The sequence below is a fragment of the Aythya marila genome, assembly GCF_965140915.1.
Source record: "Aythya marila genome assembly, chromosome: 1".
Classification (NCBI taxonomy): domain Eukaryota; kingdom Metazoa; phylum Chordata; class Aves; order Anseriformes; family Anatidae; genus Aythya; species Aythya marila.
In genome coordinates this window covers 22219917-22243970 of record NC_139042.1, presented here as the reverse complement: position 1 = coordinate 22243970, position 24054 = coordinate 22219917, and the positions used below count along the sequence as shown (strand labels likewise).

The following is a 24054-nucleotide window of genomic DNA, read 5'->3' as shown; positions in this document are numbered from 1 at the left end:
TGTTTCTTATGGGGAATAACAGTCACTTGTCTGTGAGATAAACATTACATAATAGCCAAGCTGAAATAGGTATTCTGTAACATGCACACCCCAAAACCCCACAACAAGACATAGAGAATATAAAACCCTTCAGCTCTCTAATTTCATAGACTGGTGTCTGACAAGTCCAGCCTGCTGGATAGAGCTGAGAGAGGTCTGGAACAGGAGGCAACCTGATGGTTGGGAGTTTGGATCAGGAGTGCGGGCACACACAGGGGAGCCCAGAGCTGTATCAGTATCTGACAGCAAGCCAAATTTTCAAAGTACAGCACAGTTCTGTGGGGTTCTGTATTCTGAGAGAAGGATGTGGCTGAACGAGACTAGACAGGGTTGAGGAAGCTGTATTACATGAAGAGAATAAAAACTGCAGAGTGGTCAGTGTCCTCTTTGAGATGTAAACCTCAAATCCTTATACACAATGATTGAGATAAACTTTTTTTTTTTTTTTTTTCCCCTGAATTTTATACAAGTCCTACTGTTTTCGTGAGAGCCAGGTACTTGGTTCCCCAGAGCAGACCTACCATTCAGCTCTCTTCCAAGTTACTCCTCCAGAGTGTGTAGGAGAGCACCACACTACAAAATAACACATCAGTGGCACAACATTCGTACATATGTGGGCCAAAGATGTTCTTGGCACACAGAATTTTACACACCTCCTGTGCTGGAGGGACCAATCCTCTGGTCCAGCCTGCTCTTGACCTTCTTACCATCTTGATGGCCCTCCACTGGGCTCACTTCAGTATGTCACATCGTATGTTACATTGTTCTTGTCCAGGGATTCCCCAGACTGGACACAGTTGTGAGTGGCCTCAGGTGCTGAATGAGGGGAAGTGACTTGATCCATGTTCTTGGTAATACAGCCCAGTATACAGCTGGCCTTTCTTCCTGCAAGAACACATTGCAGAGCAGCTTTCCAACCAGCTGGCCCCAGCCATGGGCCCTATTGCATGACATTATTCTCCACCATCCGCCTTTGCTGAACATCATGAAGTTCCTGCTGACACGTTTCTCCAGCCTGCTGAAGTCCCTCTGAACTGCCGCCCTCCCCTCCAGCATACTGACTAGTTCCCTCTGATTTGCTATCTTCTGTCAACTTGCTGAGGGAGTGCTCTATCCCATTCAGGTTTTCAATGAAGATGGTAAGCAGTATTTGCTGAGTATCAACCCCTAATGGATGCCAAAATAACTGTCTGCCAGCTGGGCTTTATACCTCTGATTTCAACACCCCGATGCTGATGCTCTAGCCACTTTTCCACCCACCTTAATTGATCATCTGAGGCCTGCAGAAAGTTGAGATACTCTAGGACCTTCCCAGACAGTCAAAGAAGAACCTGAGCATGAAAAGGGAACTGCAGAAAGAAGGTTCAGGCCATATGCATGCTTTTATTTTTCTTCTTTTTTTTTCTTTCTTTTTTGGGGGTCCAAATTATGACAGAATTAGGTCCTGGTTTGATTTAGAATCTGAATTGTCCCATGGTGAGCATTAACCTATGGGGTTTGTAAAACAGATCCCCCAAAGGGTGAGAAATTGTTCATCTGCTTTCTCCGAACATTTCTTTCTGCAGATATTTCCACATTTTCAGATAAATTTAAAACAGAAAATGCAGTATGTGTGTGCATCAAAGATCACATATTTTTATCAATGTGTGGAAGGAGGAAGACTGTATGTTTTCTAAGGTGGAACTTGGTGTAAAGTTCCAGATGGAGAGCTACTTCCACCTAAGTCTTTAAACAGAATATGAAGCAGTAACAGAAATATGAAGCACTAGTTGGGTTATCACTGCATTTCTCAAAACAGCTAAGAAGTTTAAATGAAATTAAAGATCTATCTCAGTTTTTCCTCTCAAGTATAATGTGTTTTTTTTTGTTTTTGTTTTTGTTTTCCCATCTTCTATATGTTGACAAGTATGCAAATTGAAAAGGGGTCTGATAACACACAAAAAAATGGCTGTGCAAGACACTGAATGCTAATTAACTGCAATTCTTCCATAGACCAGTCAAAAACCATTTAGTTCATGTTTTCAAAACAATTTTCATGACAATGAATTACCACTGCTATTGTCTCTTGCCAGAGTTTTTTTTGATCATCTGAATCACTGCAAAGCAGCAACTATAAGAATCCATTTTAATTAATTAAAGGTGATCTATGCTCTAGTCCAATTTCTTTGTCAAGCAAACTGAGTGCTATATCAGGAGTATAATCTCTCTTGAGAAGTTTTTTTTGTGTGTTTTTTTTGTTTGTTTTTGTTTTTTTGTTTTTTTGTTTTTTTTTTTTTTTAAATGAGAATTTGCAGCATAGGTGCTCTTCTCAGGCAATATCTAATACATTAAAGCTTCAATGTGATCTTTGTTATTTTCTACTCATCAGTACAGGTAGATATGCTCTTTTTTGAATTCATTTCTTACTCATACATAATTAAAATCATGTACCTCTCTGAAATACAAATGCATTTCTTACATCACCTGACACTCCACTCTTTCGGAAACTTTCTTTGTATTTAAAAGACCGCAATCCTTTTTATGAAATACTTTCCCTCCTCTTTACTTTCATAAAAGATGCTGAATACAACACATATATAATGTCTGTGCACTTTAGCTGTAGCAGTGGATCACTCTAAAAACCCTAGTTTAGTAACCACGATGTCTTGCACAGGAGGTTGGAAGTATGTGTTTATAAAATGCTTATGCATCATCAAGCTCTACTGCAATTATTACTAGGTGATTGTTAAGAGTATTATACCTAGGATATCTATTGCACCATTCTCCACATACACAGAGCAGAAAGAAGATATTGTGTTTTCTCTGCTTTTCAAAAGTTTTACTATATGGATGAGTTGGGTAGCACTGCTCATGGGACAACTTAGCCTTCCAATGTTGACTGAATGGAGCTGGTGACTTCTTATTTAATGCAAGATTCACCCATATGGTCATGCTATTTATTCACTTTCTCTTATGGGAATGTATGCCTTATTTTCACAATGGTGTTGGCTTGTGTCAGAAGTCCTTTCTGCTGGAGGCAGGGACTTCAGATGAACCACCTACACTTTTATCCTCTAAGGCTACTCTGGCATCATAGTGCTGGATATCTTATACATAATGTTGATGTATGCTAACCATGGACATGATAAAACATAAGACTAAACCCATGTCCAGCTAAGACTTTTTTGAGATGTATTGCTGATATTGAATCTTCCCTTAGATGCTCCTGGATCCAGCATTTAAATGAAAGTACCAGGAAAGTCACACTCTACACCTAGCCTCAAAACTCAAATCCGGATCTCTTGTACTTGCATTCCCTTTGTGAACAAAGACTACTTTCAGTACAGGGGCATCCAACATGGGGCATCACTGGAACAAGGTAATCTGTAGTTCCATTAATTTGAGAACATCTTGAGTATTTTCTCTTATATTATTCCATGTTCCTACACCATAGTTGCTCTCCTATTCTCTGGATTCTCTGTGCAAGCAACTGCCATTATGTGATAGCTTGGTAGAATATTATAAATTTATTATTTCTGCTGTTTTCAAGACATTTCATCCCTGCTCTGCTTAGAGTTGCCTGCTACATGCTGCCCTTACTTTCCTTTCAGCTTGGAGCGCTGGTGAAAGTTTCTTCTTTGCTGCTGACTGCCTTCCTGAGCATGGCATTCATTTCACAGAAAACATGCAGGTGTCAGAGACATGTGGTGGTGTCGTGGTTCTGCTCAAGTGGGCAGCCGAGCTCCACCACAGCCGCTCTCTCACTCCCCCTCCTCAAAGAGGAATGGGGAGAAAATATGTGAAAAGGGCTCAAGGATTGAGATAAGGACGAGAAAATCACGCAATAATTATTGTAACGGGCAAAACAGACTCGGCATAAGGAGATAGTAAGATTTATTGCCTACAACTAACAAGCGAGAGAAGTGAGAAAACAAAGGGAAAAAAAAACAAAAGCACCTTCCCCCCCCATCCACCCTTTTCCACCTCCTCCCCCCGAGCGGCGCAGGGGAACGGGGAATGGGGGTTATGGTCAGTCTACAGCACTTCTTCTCTGCCGCTCCTTCTCGGTCACTCTCGTCCCCTGTGCTGTGGGGTCCCACCCACGGGATGCAGTCCTTGATGAACTGATCCGGCGTGGGCTTCCCACAGGCAGCAGCTCTTCCAGAACTGCTCCAGATATGGGTCCGTACCACGGGGTCCATCCCTCAGGAGAAAACTGCTCCAACCTGGCTCCCCTACGGGCAGCAGCTCCTGCCAGGTCACCTGCTCCTGCATGGGCTCCTCTCCACGGGCTACAGGTCCGGCCTGGAATCTGCTCCGGCAGGGGTCTTCCACAGGCGGCAGCCTCCGTCGGTGCAGGGCCACCTGCTCCACCGTGGTCTCCTCCACGGGCTGCAGTGTGGAACCCTGCTCCACCGTGGTACTCCATGGGCTGCAGGGGGACATCCTGCTTCACCATGGTCCTCACCACAGGCCGCAGGGGACTTCTGCTCCGGCGCCTGGAGCACCTCTCCCCCTCCTTCTACACTGACCTTGGTGCTGTTCCTCACTCCCTTGACTCTCCCGGCTGCTGTGTGGCGCAGCGTTTTTTCCCTGTCTTAAATATGCTCTTACAGAGGCGCAAAACAACATCGCTTATTGGCTCGGATCTGGAAAACAATGGGGCCCTTCCCAAACATGGGGCAGCTTCTAGATCTTTCTCACAGAAACCACCCCTATGGCTCCCTGCTACCAAAACCTTGCCACGTAAACCCACTACAGGTGGGTGGGGGATGGATTAATTTTAGTACCTTTTCAAGCTTTTTTGAAACACTGATTTTACCTCTCTGATCCCCCCCCTTTTCTTTTTTTTTTTTTTTTTTTTTTTTTTTTTTTTTTTTTTATCAGTCCTCTGCTCTGTGATGTCCAGCTCTAATGCCAGACTTGCTCAGCAGACTGGTAGCCTGTGCCAGCTGTTCTTTCCACTTCACAAAGGCAGTACAAGCAGACCTTTTACAGTATCTGTACAAACAGTCTTTCAACCTTTAGACCCTATCTGTTCCAGGACATCCTTTTGGAGACTGGCCTTTTCAGCACACCCATGCACTCTCTCTGACATATTTAAAATACGGTGTCTACACGGTTGTAAAGGGCTTTTGTTAGATTCCTTTGTTTGCCTGGGATCATAAAGCCCAAAGCAATATGAACACTTCACTGCCCTTTATCCACTTGCTTCATTTGATCTGTAGCATCTTCCTTCCAATTTAATGAAGAGTTCAATTTTAAGGAGATGGTTTTGTGCTTCATCATTTAAAAGCTGTGCAAAATTGTCCAAACGATATTTAAAGAGAAGACTGTACATTCTATAGGGCTCCCTATTACAGTGGGATCTGCAGACAGCATTCATACATTATTGCAAGAGAAGCAGGATTAGACTTTGCTGGCACAAAGTGCCTTGCTGGAAGGAAGCTGGGTGTGCCACTGGAGCCCCTGCCCACCAGAGCAGCAAAGAGTACACAGGGCACATCTGTATGGACCCATGCACCCACAGACACGAGGACTCATCACACTTGGCAGGCTGGAGGGAAGTAAATCCAGTTCAGAAGCTATACTGCCTTGTCTCCACAGGGCCTATTAACTCAGGCAGAGTATGGCAGTAAGAGCTCTTTACATGGGCTGAGGCTCACAAGTTCATGCACGGCCAGCTTGAAGTTTTCGTTTGTGTGCCACCACGGAAACAAACATACCCGTGGTTAATGGAGGGTGTCCTGGTTTCAGTTAGCACAGAATTAATTTTCCGGGTTAAACCACGACAGTCTTTTTGGCGCCCAACGTGGATTGGCAGAAGACTCTCTGCGTTCTAAACGACTTGAATTTCTATACCATATTTTCACCTTCTCTACAGGGGCAGCTTGCACTGCTACTGCTCGTTTCTCTGACTTTGTTACAGAGGCTGCCCCAGGGGTGGAAACACAGCCCTACCATTTGCCATGGGCTGATCCAGTCTGCACTAGAGCAGGGGGAAGCTCCTGAACACCTGCAGTACATCGATGACATTATTGTGTGGGGTGACACAGCAGAGGAAGTTTTCGAGAAAGGGAAGAAAATAGTCCAAATCCTTCTGAAAGCCGGTTTTGCCATAAAACAAAATAAAGTCAAAGGACCTGCACGGGAGATCCAGTTTTTAGGAATAAAATGGCAAGATGGACGTCGTCAAATCCCAATGGATGTGATCAACAAAATAACAGCTATGTCTCCACCAACTAACAAAAAAGAAACACAGACTTTCCTAGGTGTTGTGGGGTTTTGGAGAATGCACATCCCAAATTACAGTCTGATTGTAAACCCACTCTACCAAGTAACTCGTAAGAAGAATGAGTTTGAATGGGGCCCTGAACAACGACAAGCCTTTGAACAAATCAAGCAGGAAATAGTCCATGCAGTAGCCCTTGGGCCAGTTCGAACAGGACCAGATGTAAAGAATGTGCTCTACACTGCAGCCGGGGAGAACGGCCCCACCTGGAGCCTCTGGCAGAAAGAACCTGGGGAAACTCGAGGTCGGCCTCTGGGGTTTTGGAGTCGGGGATACAGAGGATCTGAGGCCCGCTATACTCCAACTGAAAAGGAGATATTGGCAGCATATGAAGGAGTTCGATCTGCTTCGGAGGTGGTCGGTACTGAAGCGCAGCTCCTCCTAGCACCCCGATTACCGGTACTAGGCTGGATGTTCAAGGGAAGGGTCCCCTCTACGCATCATGCAACTGATGCTACATGGAGCAAGTGGGTTGCACTGATTACTCAGCGGGCTCGAATAGGAAACCCCAGTCGCCCAGGAATATTGGAAGTGATCATGGACTGGCCAGAAGGCAAATACTTTGGGATATCATCAGAGGAGGAGGTGGGTCGTGCTGAAGAAGCCCCACTGTACAACCAGTTGCCAGAGAATGAAAAGAAATATGCCCTGTTCACTGATGGGTCCTGTCGTATTGTGGGGAAGCATCGGAGATGGAAGGCTGCTGTATGGAGTCCTACGCGACGAGTTGCAGAAGCTGCTGAGGGAGAAGGTGAATCGAGTCAGTTTGCAGAAGTGAAAGCCATTCAGCTGGCTTTAGACATTGCTGAACGAGAAAAATGGCCAGTTCTCTATCTCTACACCGATTCATGGATGGTAGCAAATGCCCTGTGGGGATGGTTACAGCAATGGAAGCAAAACAACTGGCAGCGTAGGGGCAAACCTATCTGGGCTGCTGCATTGTGGCAAGATATTGCTGCTCGGGTAGAGAACCTGGCTGTGAAAGTACGCCACGTAGATGCTCATGTGCCCAAGAATCGGGCTACTGAAGAACATCAAAACAACCAGCAGGTGGATCAGGCTGCTAAGATTGAAGTAGCTCAGGTGGACCTGGATTGGCAGCATAAAGGTGAATTATTTATAGCCCGATGGGCCCATGACACCTCAGGCCATCAAGGTAGAGATGCAACATACAGATGGGCTCGTGATCGAGGGGTGGACTTGACCATGGACGCTATAGCACAGGTTATTCATGACTGTGAAACATGTGCTGCAATCAAGCAAGCCAAACGGTCAAAGCCTCTTTGGTATGGAGGACGATGGCTGAAATATAAATATGGAGAGGCCTGGCAGATTGATTACATCACACTCCCTCAAACTCGCAATGGCAAGCGCCACGTACTTACAATGGTGGAAGCAACCACCGGATGGCTGGAAACATATCCTGTGCCTCATGCTACCGCCCGGAACACCATCCTGGGCCTTGAAAAGCAAGTCCTATGGCGACATGGCACCCCAGAAAGAATAGAATCAGACAATGGGACTCACTTCCGAAACAACCTTATAGACACTTGGGCCAAAGAACATGGTATTGAATGGGTGTATCACATCCCCTATCATGCACCAGCCTCCGGGAAAGTTGAACGATACAATGGCCTGTTAAAGACTACCTTGAAAGCAATGGGCGCTGGGACGTTCAAAAACTGGGATACGCATTTGGCAAAGGCCACCTGGTTAGTCAATACTAGGGGATCTACCAACCGAGCTGGACCTGCCCAATCAAACCTGTTACGTACTGTAGATGGGGATAAAGTTCCTGTAGTGCATGTAAAAAATATGCTGGGTAAAACAGTCTGGGCTACTCCTGCCTCAGGAAAAGGCAAACCTATTCGTGGAATTGTTTTCGCTCAGGGACCTGGATATACTTGGTGGGTAATGCAAAAGAACGGAGAGGTCCGGTGTGTACCTCAAGGAGATTTAATACTGGGTGAGAATAGCCCATGAACTGAATTGCACCATGTTAAATAGTATATTATACTGTATATTATCACTACCATGATTACTATAGGTGACTAATTAGAATGTATGGAAAAGAGTGTAACCTGAGCATGACATAAATGGTATGGAATAAGGGGTGGATAGATGTCCTGGTTTCAGTTAGCACAGAATTAATTTTCTTCCTAGTAGCTGGTGGAATGCTGTGTTTTGGCTTAGAATGAGAAGAGTGCTGATAACACCCCGATGCTTTAATTGTTGCAGAGCAGTGCTTATACTAAGCCAAGGACATCTCAGCCTTTGCTCTGTCCTGCCAACGGGCAGGCTGGGGGGTGCAGTAAGAGCTGGGAGGGGACAGACCCAGGACAGGTGACCCAAACTAGCCAAAGGGGTATTCCATACCATCTGACGTCATGCTAAACAATATATAGGGGTGGCTAGCCGGGGGGAGGGGGCCGGACTGCTCGGGGTTAGGCTGGGCATCGGTCAGCGGGTGGTGAGCAATTGCATTGTGCATCACTTGTTTGTACATACTATTATTACTTTCGTATTATCACCATTGTATCATCATCATTATTATTATTATTATTATTTTCCTGTCTTATTAAACTGTCTTTATCTCAACTCACGGGCTTCACTTTCCATTTCTCTCCCCCGTCCCAGAGAGGGAGGGGGGAGGGTGAGCGAACGGCTGCGTGGTGTTTAGCTGCCAGCCGGGTTAAACCACGACAGAGGGTCATGCAGAGAGAATAACAAATGGTCTGAAGGAAAGTACACTGAGACTGAGTGATGATATAGAAAATAAAAGTTCTTTGGATAGCAGAGAATGGGAGAATTTTTATAATATTCTAAATTCTGTATTGCCTTTTATTTTTTAGCTTTGTCTCTAGAGGAATTAAAATCTAGAATGATTAGATTGGTCATTTGTTTCATAAATTAAACAATTTCATAGATTAAAAACTGAAATTAAAAGTAAAATGTAGCTTTCAGCCACCCTCAGTAATTCTTTTCCCCAATGTGATGGCAAACCATCTATTTTTCTGGAAACCTCCCTCTTGATCAATATTGGTTTGCATTATTTTGCAATTTCTGCTCTTCTGTGTGGTTCTGAGACTTGGAAGCTGTGCAAACTCAGAGATGACAGCCTGAGCCATTTAGCTAGTCCTGCCTAGACTAGATTTTGCATGTCCACACATGATTGCATACCAAATGCTCTGGTTCCAACTCATGGCAGTGCCCCAACAATGAAACCTCCCTGGCAATGACTCACTTGTGAGGCTACACAAGTAGTAAAAGGCACAGGATTTCTAGCAGTCTTCTTGCTTGTAGCAAAAACAGAAAAAAAAAAAAAAAAAAAAGGAGGCCAGAAAAGTTCCTCTACAGAAACCTCGAAATGGCCCTTTAAAGCTTATCATGTCATTATCACTAGCTGGAAAAGAAAGGCTTTTGCTGGAGATATGTAGGTGCAAATCTGATACTATTCAACTACTGCTGTAGCCTGAAATGACACAACTTAGCTGGGGACCATCAGAGAGGAAAGAAAAATCACAGGAAAAGAAAAAAAAAAAAAGAAATAAAAGAAAGAAACTCAAAAAAGAAAAAAAAAGTAATCAGAAATCCATATATTGTGTTTGACAGATTGGTCTGTTTCCCAGTTAGTGAGTATAGATGATGGAGTTAAACAGTTTTCCGACAGTAAGAGACAGTCACTCCTGACTGTGATGGACAAAATATTACATCCCACTCCCTCGACTTTTGCTTAGCTGGACTACCGAAGACAAAGGGTTTCAGCTTCATCTTCCCTGCCAGATCCTCCAAGCTACTGATTACAGCAATAAGTTATTTTCTGCATGTGTTTCAACCAAGTTAATCTTTCTGGAAACCGGGTGATCAAAACTCGTAGTGCAAAAGGTCTTTGTCTTATATTTTGTACTGATTTTTCCTTCCCAGCTTCAGTTGTGTGATAACACACTGATGTTTTAGCTGTTGCAGAGCAGTGCTTGCGCTGAGTCAAAGACTTTCAGCTTCTTGTGCTGTCCTGCTAGCAAGAATGGCAACTACAGCAAATTGGGCACTTAGACAATGTGCCCAATAATGGCATGAAAATTAAGTGAGTAAGCAGTAAAATAGTATCATGAAAAGGTTTCTGTATTTCTTGGGCTAATGCAGATGGTATTTCAGGTACACAAGTTTGGAACACTTACCAGCAGGTGCAGTGGCAGTTTTTGGTGCTGGAAGTAAGCTCCTGCGTGGAGTCGCTGTGCTGCTCGATACCTGTGTTGTGCTCTTGCTGCTACCCTTGGGTACATCTTTAGAAGGTGCAGATGCCTTAGGAGTGGTTTGCTCTTCATTTGCAAAGCTGGAACCTGCAGGAGACCAAAATTGCTCAAATTATAAGTTCATTAAAAATGTATGTGAACTGTGGCATGCAGACCAAGCTTGTATTAGCAATTATAATCTACAAAAACATATTCACGTTGCAACTTGGACTAAGTTACATGGATTTTCTCCAGTACAAATGGTTATACAGGAATAAAGAGTACTGGTACTTTACAGAGTACTTTACTCTGGTTCTCAGAGTAAAGAGCAATAGCAGGCTTCAGTGGTGCATTGCACCAAATTCTCCCACCCAAGAAAGATTTCCCACAAGCATTTCCTCAGATTACACTCCAACATTTGAATAGTAAACTGAAAAAAATAATTCTGCCTTAACTCTTACATCCACTTCAATCATATTCTCATACTGAATTTTTGGTTGCCAAGGTTTCCAGTTTATATTGACCTCTATCAACACCTTTTTTTCTACCAGTTCGGTTTCCTCCTGCATTTGCCATTTAGGGAATAATCACATCCTAGACTCCTTGTAGATATAAGGAAATCAATCTTTTCTTAACATTTGAAAAAGGCAAAGTTGGAGTGTCGTCTTTATCTATTGAGTGGGAACTTAAGAAGAGCAAAAGATTACAGTATGTCTGGACTTGAACATTTGCAGAAGGATGAAGATTTTACTTGAGAAAATGAGTAAAGATAGTAGCAAGAAATACACAGGATTTCAGAAAAGGGCTATAATTTTTATTTCTGTTATTTTAAAAAGATACAATACAACACAATACTGTTTAGGTGCTGCCTGCAGGGAAATGATAACATTATTAAAATAATTGGCATGTCCATGTTTCCAGTATTTTTAAGACGTAGGCTTCTTAAATGTGTGCAAGAAAGGAAAGGTTTTTTTTTTTTTTTTTTTTTTTTTTTGCTATTCTTACTGAAAATCCACTAGGAGAAAAGTGCAGGTTGGAAAAGGAAATCCTCTTTTCTGACAAAGGAAGAATATACCTTTTGGCTCTAAGAAAACAATGTTAAATTTTGCTCTGTCTTTAGGACTACTTGCATATAGGTCATAATTTAAAGTATTATACCTGCAGTATACATGGATTTCTAGAAAAAAACATTTGACCTTTGCTTAAATAATAAGCCACATTAAAAATTCAACAAAAGACTGCTGTACTCTGTGCAGGAACAGGAAAACCTGAAACATTTGTCATCTTTACACTGCTGTACACATAACAACCCCTCAGCAGAGCAGACAGTTGTTTTATACCCAAATTACAAAGACTTTTGACCTGTGAAACAGCCATGAGTTGTCTGCTGCTGAAACACTGCTGACTTGAGCAGTCATGTCAGCAGAAAGGCTGGTCCAACCTGGCCAAGGCTGCTCCGCAGCTGTGCACAAAGGCAAAGTATCTTAAAGCAAATGTGTCTCCTTCAGTCTGTTTGCATCCTCCTCCAGAGTTACTCCATGTTCTTGGATATGCAGTCACCCCCGTGGCTTGGGTAGCACCATGTGTAGAAATTCTTTTATTTCCTTGGCTCTTTGTTCTAAAGTTTAAATTGTAGAAATGCTAACCTTGAGGAGGAAATTATTCCTATTGTTTGCAGAGAAATGCAGTTCAAATGCTCTTTAATTGAAACCTCATATGCCTATCTTTTATTCTCTACTGTAAAATTTATTATACAGAAAATGTTTCAGTTCACAACTCTGAAGTTGTCTTACTGAAGGATGAGGTTCCAAGGGGAGTTACATGAACTCCTACAAAGAAAAAAATAAAAATTAAAAAGCTTTTCTAGGTCTTGAAGATGAAATGTAGCTAGCTACAAACACCTCTGCTGTCCAAAACACAGTGTGCAAAGTCTGCTGATTAAAGAAATGAGTGGATGGGAAGGCTGATAAACAGGACTTGGTCAGGTCCCCTGAGTCAGAAATCCCCCAGACCTGGAGAGCCCTCTGTGCACCTCCTGCTGTGAGCTGCCAGGAGGAAAAAGTAAGGAAAAAACTATTTAGCTTTTGATCATTTGATAAAAAAGTGCTCAGTAAGACAAGCTGCATGGCTGTACTGGGTGTCTGTGGCCAGGTGCTGGGGGCTGCAGCCCATGGGTCCCACATGGAGCAGTTCTCCAGGCTGCAGCCCATGGAGGAGCCCCCGCAGGAGCAGGTTTATCCTGAAGGACTGCAGCCCGTGGAGAGAAACCCATGCTGGAGCAGGGGAAAAGCATGAAAAGGAAGAAGTGGTTCAATTGGTTTGAGTTTCAACAAGACTAAGTGCAGGTCCTGCAACTGGCACAACAACCCCATGCAACACTACAGGCTAGGGGAAGAGTGGCTGGAAAGCTGCCTGGTGGGAAGGGACCTGGAGGTATTGGACAATAGCTGGCTGAATATGAGCCAGCAGCGTGCTCAGGTGGCCAAGAAAACAACAGCATCCTGGCTTGTATTAGAAATAGTGTGGCCAGCAGGACCAGGGAGGTGATTGTGCCCCTGTATTCAGCTCTGGTGAGGCCGCACCTTGAGTACTGTGTTCAGTTTTGGGCCCCTCAATACAAGGACATTGAGGTCCTGGAGCTTGTCCAAACAAGGACAAGAAAACTGGGGAAGGGTCTGGAGGTCAAGTATTCTGAGGAGCGGCTGAGGGAGCTGGGGTTGTTTAACGTGGAGAAAAAGAGGCTCAGGGGAGGCCTTATCACTCTCTACAACATCAAAGGTGGAGGTAGCAGAGTGGAGGGCAGGCTTTTCCCCCAAACAGCTAGTGATAGGACAGGAAGAAGTGGCCTCAAATTGCACCAGGGGAGGTTTAGGTTGGGTATTAGGAAAAATTTCTTTACTGAATGTGTTGTGAGGCACTGGAACAGGATGCCCAGGGAAGTGGTTGAGTCACCATCCCTGGATGGATTCAAAAGACATGTAGATGTGGTGCTTAGGGATATGGTTTGGTGGTAGACTTTGCAGTGCTAGGTTGCAGCACATCCCTCTGGTTTATCAGCCACTCCCCCCAATTTTGTGTCATCCACAAACTTGCTGAGGGTGCCCTCTATTCCATCAATCATTGTTGGTGATTAAGTTGAAGAAGACTGGACCCAGTACTTACCCCTGAGGGACACCGCTAGATACAGGCTTCAAACTAGACTCAGCCACAACCCCCTGAGCTCTGCTATCCAGCCAGTTCTCAATCCCTCAGTCCACCTCACTGTCCCACTCATTTATCCCACATCTCCTGAGCTTGCCTATGAGGAGGTTATGGGCAACAATGTTGAAAGCCTTGCTGAAGTCAAGGTGGACAACATCCACAAAAAATAAAAATAAAAATAAAAAAAAGAGAAATATTATTCATTAAATGGTACTTATCAATACATCATGAGATGTTTTCCACTATTATTTGTAGCAAGTGAATCAGTAGCATCAGTCCTTCCAGAATCTTTATAGATGTTATTTTTTAAGTAAGAGCCTGAAGAGAAACACCAGATGTGCTGTGCATAACAGATTCCAGGTGATCACATCTCCCCCATATCTTACCTCTTCCTTTATACTCCCCTACTTTAGCATTTTACCTGAACCAGGGGAGACTCCTTGCTTGCCTTTGAAACACCTGGCAAGTCATTTGGGTTCTCCTACATAAATTGCCCTGTATTTTTGCAGACTCTGTTCTATGCAGAGCTGCACTGCTGACTTTGTAGGAAAGTATTTAACAGAGCATTAGCAATCTGTTGGAGCCAAAGGCATTCAGTCTCACTTTTAACACCTCTTAACTACGAGCATCAATGAATCCTACTCTTCATCTTGTGGAAAACAAACAAAACCAACCAAACAAACAAACAAAAAACACAAGGAAGAATAAAATATTTTTGAAAACTCACTCACTGCACTCACTCATCCCCTATGCTGTTATACCAGTGAAGACATGCAGAAGTCAGGGCCAGCAACATGTTGTAGGCTATGTTTTCAGAGAAAACCATGACCAAAATCCCAGGGGTTCACAGATGGCTTGAGCCACCCTCTGTCCATATGCACTGCTGTCCCCTTTACCATCTGACCCTGAAGCAGCTTGCTTCAGGGGCTACTCACTCCTGGAATTTTATCATAGAATTTTATCATAGAATATCAGAGAATCATAGAATCCTTCAGGTTGGAAAAGATCTCTAAAATCATCTAGTCTAATCTTTAAGCTTGTAAATCGAACCTTTAAGCTAGCTAGTCCACCACTAAACTATGCTACCAAGTTCTAAATCCACATGTTTCTTGAAGATCTCCAGAGGCGGTGACTCAACCACTTCCCTGAAAGAAGAGGAAGGCTCTTTTGTATGCGTCACTAGGAGGAACCATTCCTCTTCTGGAATTACTTACAAAATTGGCAAAAAAATCATTGAATATGGTATGATAATAGATACGACTGCAAAACAGTGGGAGCATGGTTTGGGGGAAGTCTGTATTTGATGAGATGTGAATTAAACCATGTGGCTTGGGCAGGTCTTGCTCTGAGAGGAGAGAAATATGAAGGGCTGTGGTCTGGAGCTGCACAGCCACCACAGCTGTCCTGCTTGCACTTGATGGCAATAAAGTCTCCTTCTGTTGGAGGGCTTAGGTCCTTTCTAGAAAAAATAGCTTGTCTGACAATGCCTATGGGTCTCTGTTTTGCTGAGAAACAGACCCCAAAGAGTATTAAAGCGCAAGCACAGCTGCTTCTGCAACCCCCTATCTCATGGGCTGCTATGTGCAGCCTTTTGAAACACAGCAAGTTTCCAGCTTTTCATAGCAGGTCAAATGTGGCTTGGAGCTGCTAGATCTCCACTGCAGCTGTAATCACATCCGAGACACTGGGAACGTGCTTGCATCATGAATGTTCACCGAAGCACAAACATTTACCCAGAGTAATAGCAAGCCCTTTCCATCTTAGAGACCCTTGGACAATACTTGACGCCAAGTTTAATAACAGCAAAGGTATGTCTAGTTGTTTCAGCAGTGACCCCACTTAACATTTCTAAACCACTTTCCAATCACAGGACTCAATGAGCTTTACAAACAACAAAAGGATGAAGGAGTTGAGCTGCTCTCCAAGTTCACACAGCAAGGGAACAGAAGACACAGACAGAAAGCAAGCAGGAAAACCTGATGATGAATGAGGCTAAAATTATATATATATATATATATAGTCTTCAAAATGTTGGGATATATTGTTCCTTTGTTTTGTTATTGTTGCTGTTTCTTCCTAGGCTGCACTTCTGTGCCCCAGTTTTCAAACACAAATACAAGCTCAAAATGAATTTTTAAATCACTGCCATGGGTAACACTATGATAAAGAAAACGTCTAAACTACTGTGAATAATCATGTGATGTTTAAAACTAAAATGCAAGACACTTTTCACTAAACTGTAACATATGCCCATCCTTTAATCAAGGACCGCTACTTATTTCCAATTTTTAGCTGTAAAATGGTAATTTTTATAGATTGCTTAACAAGGTTTGCAGCTTGCCAGTTGAGCTTTTTATTTCTCTGATTTGAGGGTTACTGTTTTAAAGCTCAACGCTGTAAATTTCAATATAATGCTTTGCGGTGTAATCATCAACAGACACAAGTGAATGCACAGCTCTGAAACAATGCTATTGACCAAGTGGTTCAGTGTGATCATTAGTCCTTAGGGCTTACTGTGCTGTTATGAAGTTATGATAGTAGATGAGATTACTGACCAGTTAATTTGTCATTTTGTCTTTGCTGCGAGCCAGTGCCTGGTATTTCCCAAAACACTAGGCCAAATGGGCAATAGATCAGGAACAAGCTGGTGACAGGTTTCTGTTCTATCCAGAAAAAGGAGCTGTATGAGGTCTGATGTTCACATAATCCTTAAACGTAGCTTACTTACCTCAAATTATTTTTTTTCGCATTGCATATTTTTAGCTCAGACAAAGGTGTCTTAACAATAACCTTCCTTATCATATTTACTTTAGAGAAGGCTTGTTCAAGCCCACGTGCCTTTATAAAAGATTATTTTTTTTCAGAAGTCTTAGTATTCAACCAAAACTTGCATTGTGAATTTTGAGCTTGATAACTGCCACTGAAATAAGGAGCCAGATCTGCAGTGCCTGTCAGGATGGGAACCATCTCCCTGAGCTTCAGATGGCTTTGAGTCTCTGTAGTGCAGGAGGGTACCTCTGAGACAGCCCCTATATCATAAGGGGAAGGAGCATGGTGCCTCCCCATATCTCATGATCCCTTGGGCTGTTCAGATGATCCCACTGGCTCTGATGATTAGTGACACCCTTTGGGCTGTGCCTTCCCAACTCAACTGGAATATGCACTGGTCTGCAACAATGTGGTAGGAACAATCAAGCTTTGTGGTGCTTCTGTAATTGATTCAGTAGAAATAAACAAAATGGATAATCTGATTCTCTATATTGACATGGAATTGAAATTCCCTCCTTTACAAGTTTTACTGTTTTTGATGACTCTGAGTTTTTAAAATCTAGATTATTTTTTGAGGCACAGACCTATCTTCAGTGTCCTTCATGCATAATAGATAGTAAAAATAAAACCTTCTGCTGATGCACTTCCTTGTATCAATACTAACTTATTCATCTCATCTCACCAATTAAAATACATATTTTAGGAGCCAGTTAAGTGGATTTCTTACTTGAGTGGAGTTACATGCCGCTCCCTGCTGAAGTGCTATAGGCTTCATTGGGTAAGGTGAAAATTTCACCACAAAATAAAATTTCTTTATCTATTAGTGGGAACCGCAGACAATTTGCTGACTGTGCCGCACTTTGGATTACTCAGCACGTCTTATTGGGGCTCTTGGGAAATGTTACAACTCTACCAGGCAAGATGAGTATTCTATTATGGAGTAAAATTTCACCATATGTTGTTGGTAGCTCTGCCTAGCACTGGCTGATTGCACAGCTGCTTGGCTAGCTGCGCTCATTTGTGTAGCTGGTTAATCAAAACCCCACAGAGTATAAAGTGAAGGCAGCAAAATGTTTTACTGGTCAATCACAATATTTGTCAGAAATGGTAACATAAGGTTATTGGAATGCTTCCAAGGTTACCTGCAGTATGCAGACATTTTAAAATGGGCCTGAAAAATCACCTTCTGAAAGGGCCATCTCTCGGAACACCTTGGAGCTGAATTGTCACAGGTGAAAAGTCCAGAATAAGAAGGTCGTTCATAACCAGATAATTCCTGAAAACTTTCCTTTTTCAGTGTACAGCTCTGATCAGAGTGACAAGAAACATCCCATGTCATGAATACCCTGGTGAATTATCTTGTGTGGTACCCTGAGAAGCTGAGGCAGGATTGCATATGGGGAAAATGTTTCCTTATCTAATTGAGAAGAGAGAAACATCTGCTGTAAGCTTCTAGACATATGGATGAAGACTTCAATCATATCAGATAAGAGTCACCTGATTTATTATTTAGCCACTGAAGCCTGACAATTAATTATAGAAGGGGCTGGTTCTTAATGCCTGAGGTACATTTCAAGGCAAGAAAGTACTCATCATGCTTTTGGAAGTTCAACTTGAAGATACAAGTTAAGAAGAACATATTACATATCAATTTAACATTTAAATTCAGCAGGTTCATTTTGGGAGAGAAAATAAGTATCTATATCTAAACAACATTTTCAATATCACGTTTATTAACTTTACTGAAACGAGCTTTTTCATGAAGGCTGAACTTCTAAGAAATACTGCATTTTGTCCCAGTGAGAGCAACTGGAGCGTTGACTTCAAAGCAAGAGAAAAAGCACATGCTTTTCAGGACAGAAGCACAGTTTTGCTTCAGATATTTGGGTGGTAGAGAGTCATACACTGCCTTAAAGAGGGGATGGGTTAATGCAGGTCCAGAGCCACTTCTCCTCCTCATTGCCCAGCAGAGCAGTCTTCCACACTGCAACAGTTCCCAAGCACTGCAGAGCTGTTGGAGTAACACCAAGCACAGACAGCATTTCTCCCAAGGACACATCTATGCTCCAATGTCCTCAGCTGCCAAAATGGCTACTGGTATCACCAATGGTTGCCCAAAAGCTTGAAAAGCCGTAAAGGCGGTACTGACAACATCCATTTCTACCAATACTAAAGCATTAATTAGCATGTATCAACCTACTTAGACGGAATTTTTCCTGGGTAGGAACATTTTGATGTTCCTGGGTAGGACTTTGGCCCCAGCATTCACATTTCTGCAAACACCAGTTCTATAACACGACTTGTGCTCATAGCCATCTGCTCCAGTGGCACCATGCCTACTTCTAAATTGGTATGCCATTTTTAACAGGGCACAGCCCCCCCTGAAAGATAGGATTGGAAGTGACATCTGCTCTGCAAGAAGTTCCTCCTGATAGCAAGAAGTGCCAAATTAGAGCCACATTCCTTTTTATAAGGAATAACATCTGCTGACACTTGTGGGCATTATATCATCAATAAATGCCTCTTTCCAGGAATTGCTGCTTCTATTTTTTTTTTTTTTTGAGCACTGGTGTGGAGTACCATATTTGGAAAGTTAAAAGGGGTATAATCCTTGGTAAAAATGTTAATGGCATTCCAAAAATGTTAATGAATGTCCATCAGCTTTAGCGATCCATGCTGGATGCCACAGTTCACCAGACTAGGAGAGGTTAAACTATGCCCTAACCATTGTCAGTGTGCAAGGTCTGGTTGCACCCAGTTTTGATACTCTCTGCCAGGCCACAATAATGTGTGTGCTACAGTTTACATGCAATTGTGATAGATTAAAGAGTTAGTAAATGTGTCTGCCTCCTTCCTTTGGCATAACAATGCCTTCAGAGCATGCAGTATGGGCCCAGGAGGGGAGATGCTATACTGAAACCTCAAAGATAGAAGAGCCCTAGAGGGTCTCCAGTTAGTCATTAATTAATTGAATTTTATGAGCCCAGGCACAGATCCTCAAAGCTGCTTAGGAACTTAACTCCTATTTCAATTCACATTCAAATTCAGCACACATTATGTAAACTTAATCACCCTCTCAGCCCTGAAGGAGATTCAAATCAACAGATGTCTCCATTTCAGAGTATGAAGGCCCGCAAGCAGCTGAACAGAACCTCCCGTGAATGCTGAGCAGTGCTTTGGTTGGAGGAGAAAAGTGGGGCCAGGCACCAAAGCTGCACCGTGCTTTGGAGACAAGCAGGGAGGAACCTAAGCTTCTCAGAGCAGCCATTCAGTGTTCTCAGACCATACGCATCCTCATGAACAACATGCTGCTCAAGAAAAATCTTTGCCCACATTTTGTAGAATAGCTTGAGTTATCCTGGCTGACCTGCACCCTTTGAGCCCCCTTCTCCCACATCCTTAGTGGGTGCAATAATCCATCCTGCTGGAGATGAGCCCCCCCTGCTCTAGTGGGCAAGGAAAAGGGCAGAGAAACCCTCATCACTCATGTTCAAGAAGGTGCCTAATTCTCCATGGAAATGCAAGGGGCAGGACTGAGTGCTTGTGTGTCAGGAGAAGCCTACGAAACCCCAGCAGCAGCACAGCAAGATGGGAGACTTATGAGCTGTTCCTCTGTGTTTCCTTTGGGGACAAAGAGATGAGATGGGTCCCAATAGCAGCCAAGACTGAGGGAGGATTCAGGCCTCACATCTCTGCTCTGTTCTTGAAGACCACAGATTGCAGCAGCACGTGGAGCGGAGGTGCACAGAGCCACTCTCAAGTCTTTTAAAAATGAGAATCAGGGCCTGATTTCTAAAACAAAATGTCTGCCACAGCTCAGGCCAAGAACAGCAAAAGCTGGCACAGTGAGCACATTCTCCTGCCCCTTCACCCTGGTATATCCTCTACAGGGAGGATAAGTACAAATGAGAGGTGTTGGACCATTAGATGTTTTCAACATTTTTCGTCTGTTTGAAATTTCCTACTGGAAATTTTCCTTCTAGCAGAATGAACTTGTCAAGAAATGTCACTTCACAGAATCACAGAATGGTTAAGGTTGACTTCTGGAGGTCAACTGGTGACAGGACTGGACCCAGTATTGACCCAGGTGGCACTCTGCTTGTCACTGGCCTCCAAGTACACTTTGCACCACTGACCATTACCCCCAGGACCAGGTGGTTCAGCCATTGTTTGACCCACCTCACTGTCTGCTCATCCAGCCCATACATCAACAACATCTCTATCAGGATCTTACTGGGGTCAGTGTCGAAGGCCTTACTGAAGCTCAGGTAGGCAATATCCACTGCAAGCACTTGTTTACTTCTGGATAGCATATGAGAATCTGCTTTTCTCAGTTAACTTTTGTGAGCTTCTTTGGAAGTAATGTGCAACACGCACTGTGCTGCTCTGTGCTGGCTCATGTATTCAGATGTATTTTTGTTTATTTTAGATGTCATATAGGAAAAAATATTGTAAAAATAAGCTTCTGAGAAAAATCATTATGTATTCCAGAGTTTCAGCAGTCAGGAAGCAAGTTTCAGTGGACAGCTTTATTTTTCCACAGGCACTGACTATATTGACTTTTAAGTCTCCAAAAATAAGCTTGACTTGTGGAGCTCTGCTGATTAAGCATTGTTTTCCTTACAAAACATCTTAACTGATTTCATCAAACTAATTTTTTATTTTTTATTTTTAAATAAATATTGTCAATTATGAGGAGCCTGGAAGTAAAACTGCCATTCAAAAACACCTGGAGAGAAAAAGCCACATGCAAAACAGGTGTCTTTTACAAATGGCATTATCCATGAAGACTGTGTTCATTTTTCAGTGTGACCTATTACAATTTTTCCTCATCTTTGCAAAAATAATGCCTTGAATAGATGCTTTTGAACAAAATTCAGTTATTCTACAAGTCAGCAGCACTAAATACTATGACCCAGTTACCCAGTTAAATAAGTTTTGCAAAGAGTTTTAGCTATATTTCTGTGCACTGGAATCATCTAAGCCAGTTGGTCCATAGTATTTTGCAGAGAACAGATGTTAAATTGCATTTCTTTTATAAAATGAAAGCTCTTAAGAGTATATAAAATCAAAATTGTGTTGAAACCTACAGAGGGTACATAGAAGATGTAGTTCTTAAAAGCTGTGAGTATTTTTATAGAATAAAAACATTTATTTATTTATTACTTTTAAGGTATCAAACATTTTGTTCATTTGATCCTTCTACAGTTCCTTTTTCCCTTCCTATTGAAATTTTACTGACTGGCAGGAGCAATCTTCAAGTTAGTAGCCTCTCTTTATTTAATAAATGCTACTAATAAGTAATAACATGTAAACCCATTTAACTGAAGCATGTAGAAGTAATTTCCACAGAGTTATAAGGGTAGAGCCAAGAGTAGAACAGTGAAAGGGGAATAATGAACAAAGAACCCTGATTTCCAATGCCAGGCTTTCAATAATGACTATACACCACTATTTGCTCAGACAACTGTAATATAAATGATGGCATTATATTACCATTTATGCTCTAGACATACTTTCTTTACTGGGTTTGTAAAAATGGAAAACACCAATCTGATTACTCGGGAGAAGGAAATCTATAGCTCAGAGAAGAAACTCAGCCTGGACAGCCAGACATGAAATTCCTCCTCTGACTGGGGCACCTTCAGGCTCCCACCATGCACCTTGGATTTGGGGAGTCTTCTCCAAACAAGTGGCTTCTGTCAGGAGGAACCATGTTAACCCATGTCATTGGTGTACATCATTATATCTGCTACTTTTATACTAAAACTATAGTTACTCTTAAGTCAAAGGATGCTGAATTGAAGATACTTTAGGGGGCCAGAGGGGATTTGTGGATATAACTCTTACTTCAAGAGGCTAATGATTACCTCTAGGAGCACTGGCAAAAACATCACAGTTTCTTGGACTAGTACTAGCTGCTGGTATTGAAATTACACAAGTTACAAAAAGGTCATTAAACCTTTCCTGGTCTTCTGCATCAGTAGGCAAGTTGCTGCCGGGCTGGACACATAGCTGCATCTTCCGTTTTAATGTGATATAATACCAAGCCATGCAGATAAAAACTTCTTTAGGGTTGGACACTGATACTGTTACTAAAATGACTGGTAAACTTGATAAAGGATTTGATGTTCCAAAACAACACAGTTGTATGTAAAAGACCTTCTTGGTCTATTACAAGCATTCAGTCCCAGCAATTTCCAGAAATTTTACAATTCTTCATTTTTAAGACAGCAAAGCCACTCCCCTTTAACATGCCTAAGTGGAGCATCCTAATTCTTTTGTGTCAGAACAATACTTTCAGGCCTCTCTGAAAATAACTTGGATGGTGCTTCAGTCAGGACAGTGTGTTAACTTTTTAGGACATGGTCAGGCGCGGACAATCAAGCATTATTCACACAAACCATTGATCTTGAGAGAAACGTTCCCTTTCTCAAAACTTTGAATTCAGTAAGAGAGGAGGCTAATGGTTTATAGCTGATGGTCTGTATTGAAATTAGGATGTATATCATCATCCTTTTCCTGTGTACCCAGTCAGGAGGAGAGGAGAAGGGTGAGTACATGACACCTGGGCTCCTCGTGGGTCTGTCACTGAACCAAGGGCAGATCAACCTTCTACAGCCCTTTCAACAGCCTCTGCTTGCATTACCTGGTAACAGCCACATCAGCAGGAGATAGCACAGCATCCTCTCTGAAGGGACACATTTTATGAGTGGAGAGCATGGCTGTGTAGATTGGGCTGTCCAATGCCTGGCCTGGCCAAGACATCTGACATTGGCTTGGTTGGACTGGCCTCAAGTTCTTGCAGGATCATTCCAGCTCTGTCAAAAGGAGACACAATTCCCTTTGGAGCTGGCTGTTTAAAACTAACTACCAGGCTTTGCCCAAATCTGAATACCAAAAGTGTTCAAGATTTGTCATGAATAATATTTAGTTAGTCATAAAGCACCCAGTGAATGCTATTTAAAAACAAGTGGGAAGGCCTCGTTTGATTCTGCTTGCTTTCAGCAACCCGCAGCAGAGTTGAAAACCCTGAGGCTCCCTGCCTACAAAATGCATGGCCAGGATGTGAGGGATTCAGGTTGTTTCAAATTAGGCAATGATTAGTAGGCAGTAACTTGAACTCGAAATCATAGTTGGTAAATTAGGACTCTGTGTTCTGTCATATTCACATCCATGAGGGCCCCCTGGGATCATTCAGTGCTTCCGGGCCATGGTCTTTTAAGTGTTTGGGCACTTGGTTGGATTTAGGGCTCTGACTAGGGAGGAAAGAGGTAACTAAATTTTGCAAGAAGTCTCTATTTGTAAGGTCATGTTTCTAAATCCATCATTTTTAAGAAACAAGGTTTTGATGTTCCAAAGAGACATAATTACATGCACCCTTGCTGATGTTTTTCCCCTAATTAGGACCTTTGAAGATAAATTCACTTGTCCACCTCTGACATGTGAAAACTGAACTGCAGGATTAACAAGGAATATCCTATTAATTTCACCTCTGTATGAATTCTCCTGTAGTTAAGACCTTGAAGGGACTACTTAAAT

The 24054-nt window shown here is 42.6% G+C and overlaps 1 protein-coding gene across 4 annotated transcripts in view; it reads right to left on the bottom strand.

The window, feature by feature from the left end:
* MTUS2 (microtubule associated scaffold protein 2) overlaps positions 1–24054 on the bottom strand; it is a 276013-nt gene that overhangs the window by 65183 nt on the left and 186776 nt on the right. For all 4 annotated transcript variants that reach the window (XR_014319556.1, XM_082784643.1, XM_082784645.1 and 1 more), the window contains one exon: positions 10489–10650. Coding sequence is in view for 3 of the 4 variants with exons in the window: in XM_082784643.1 (XP_082640769.1) it covers positions 10489–10650 (162 nt within the window). In the remaining variant the exon portion in view is untranslated. The remainder of the gene's footprint in view (positions 1–10488; positions 10651–24054) is intronic.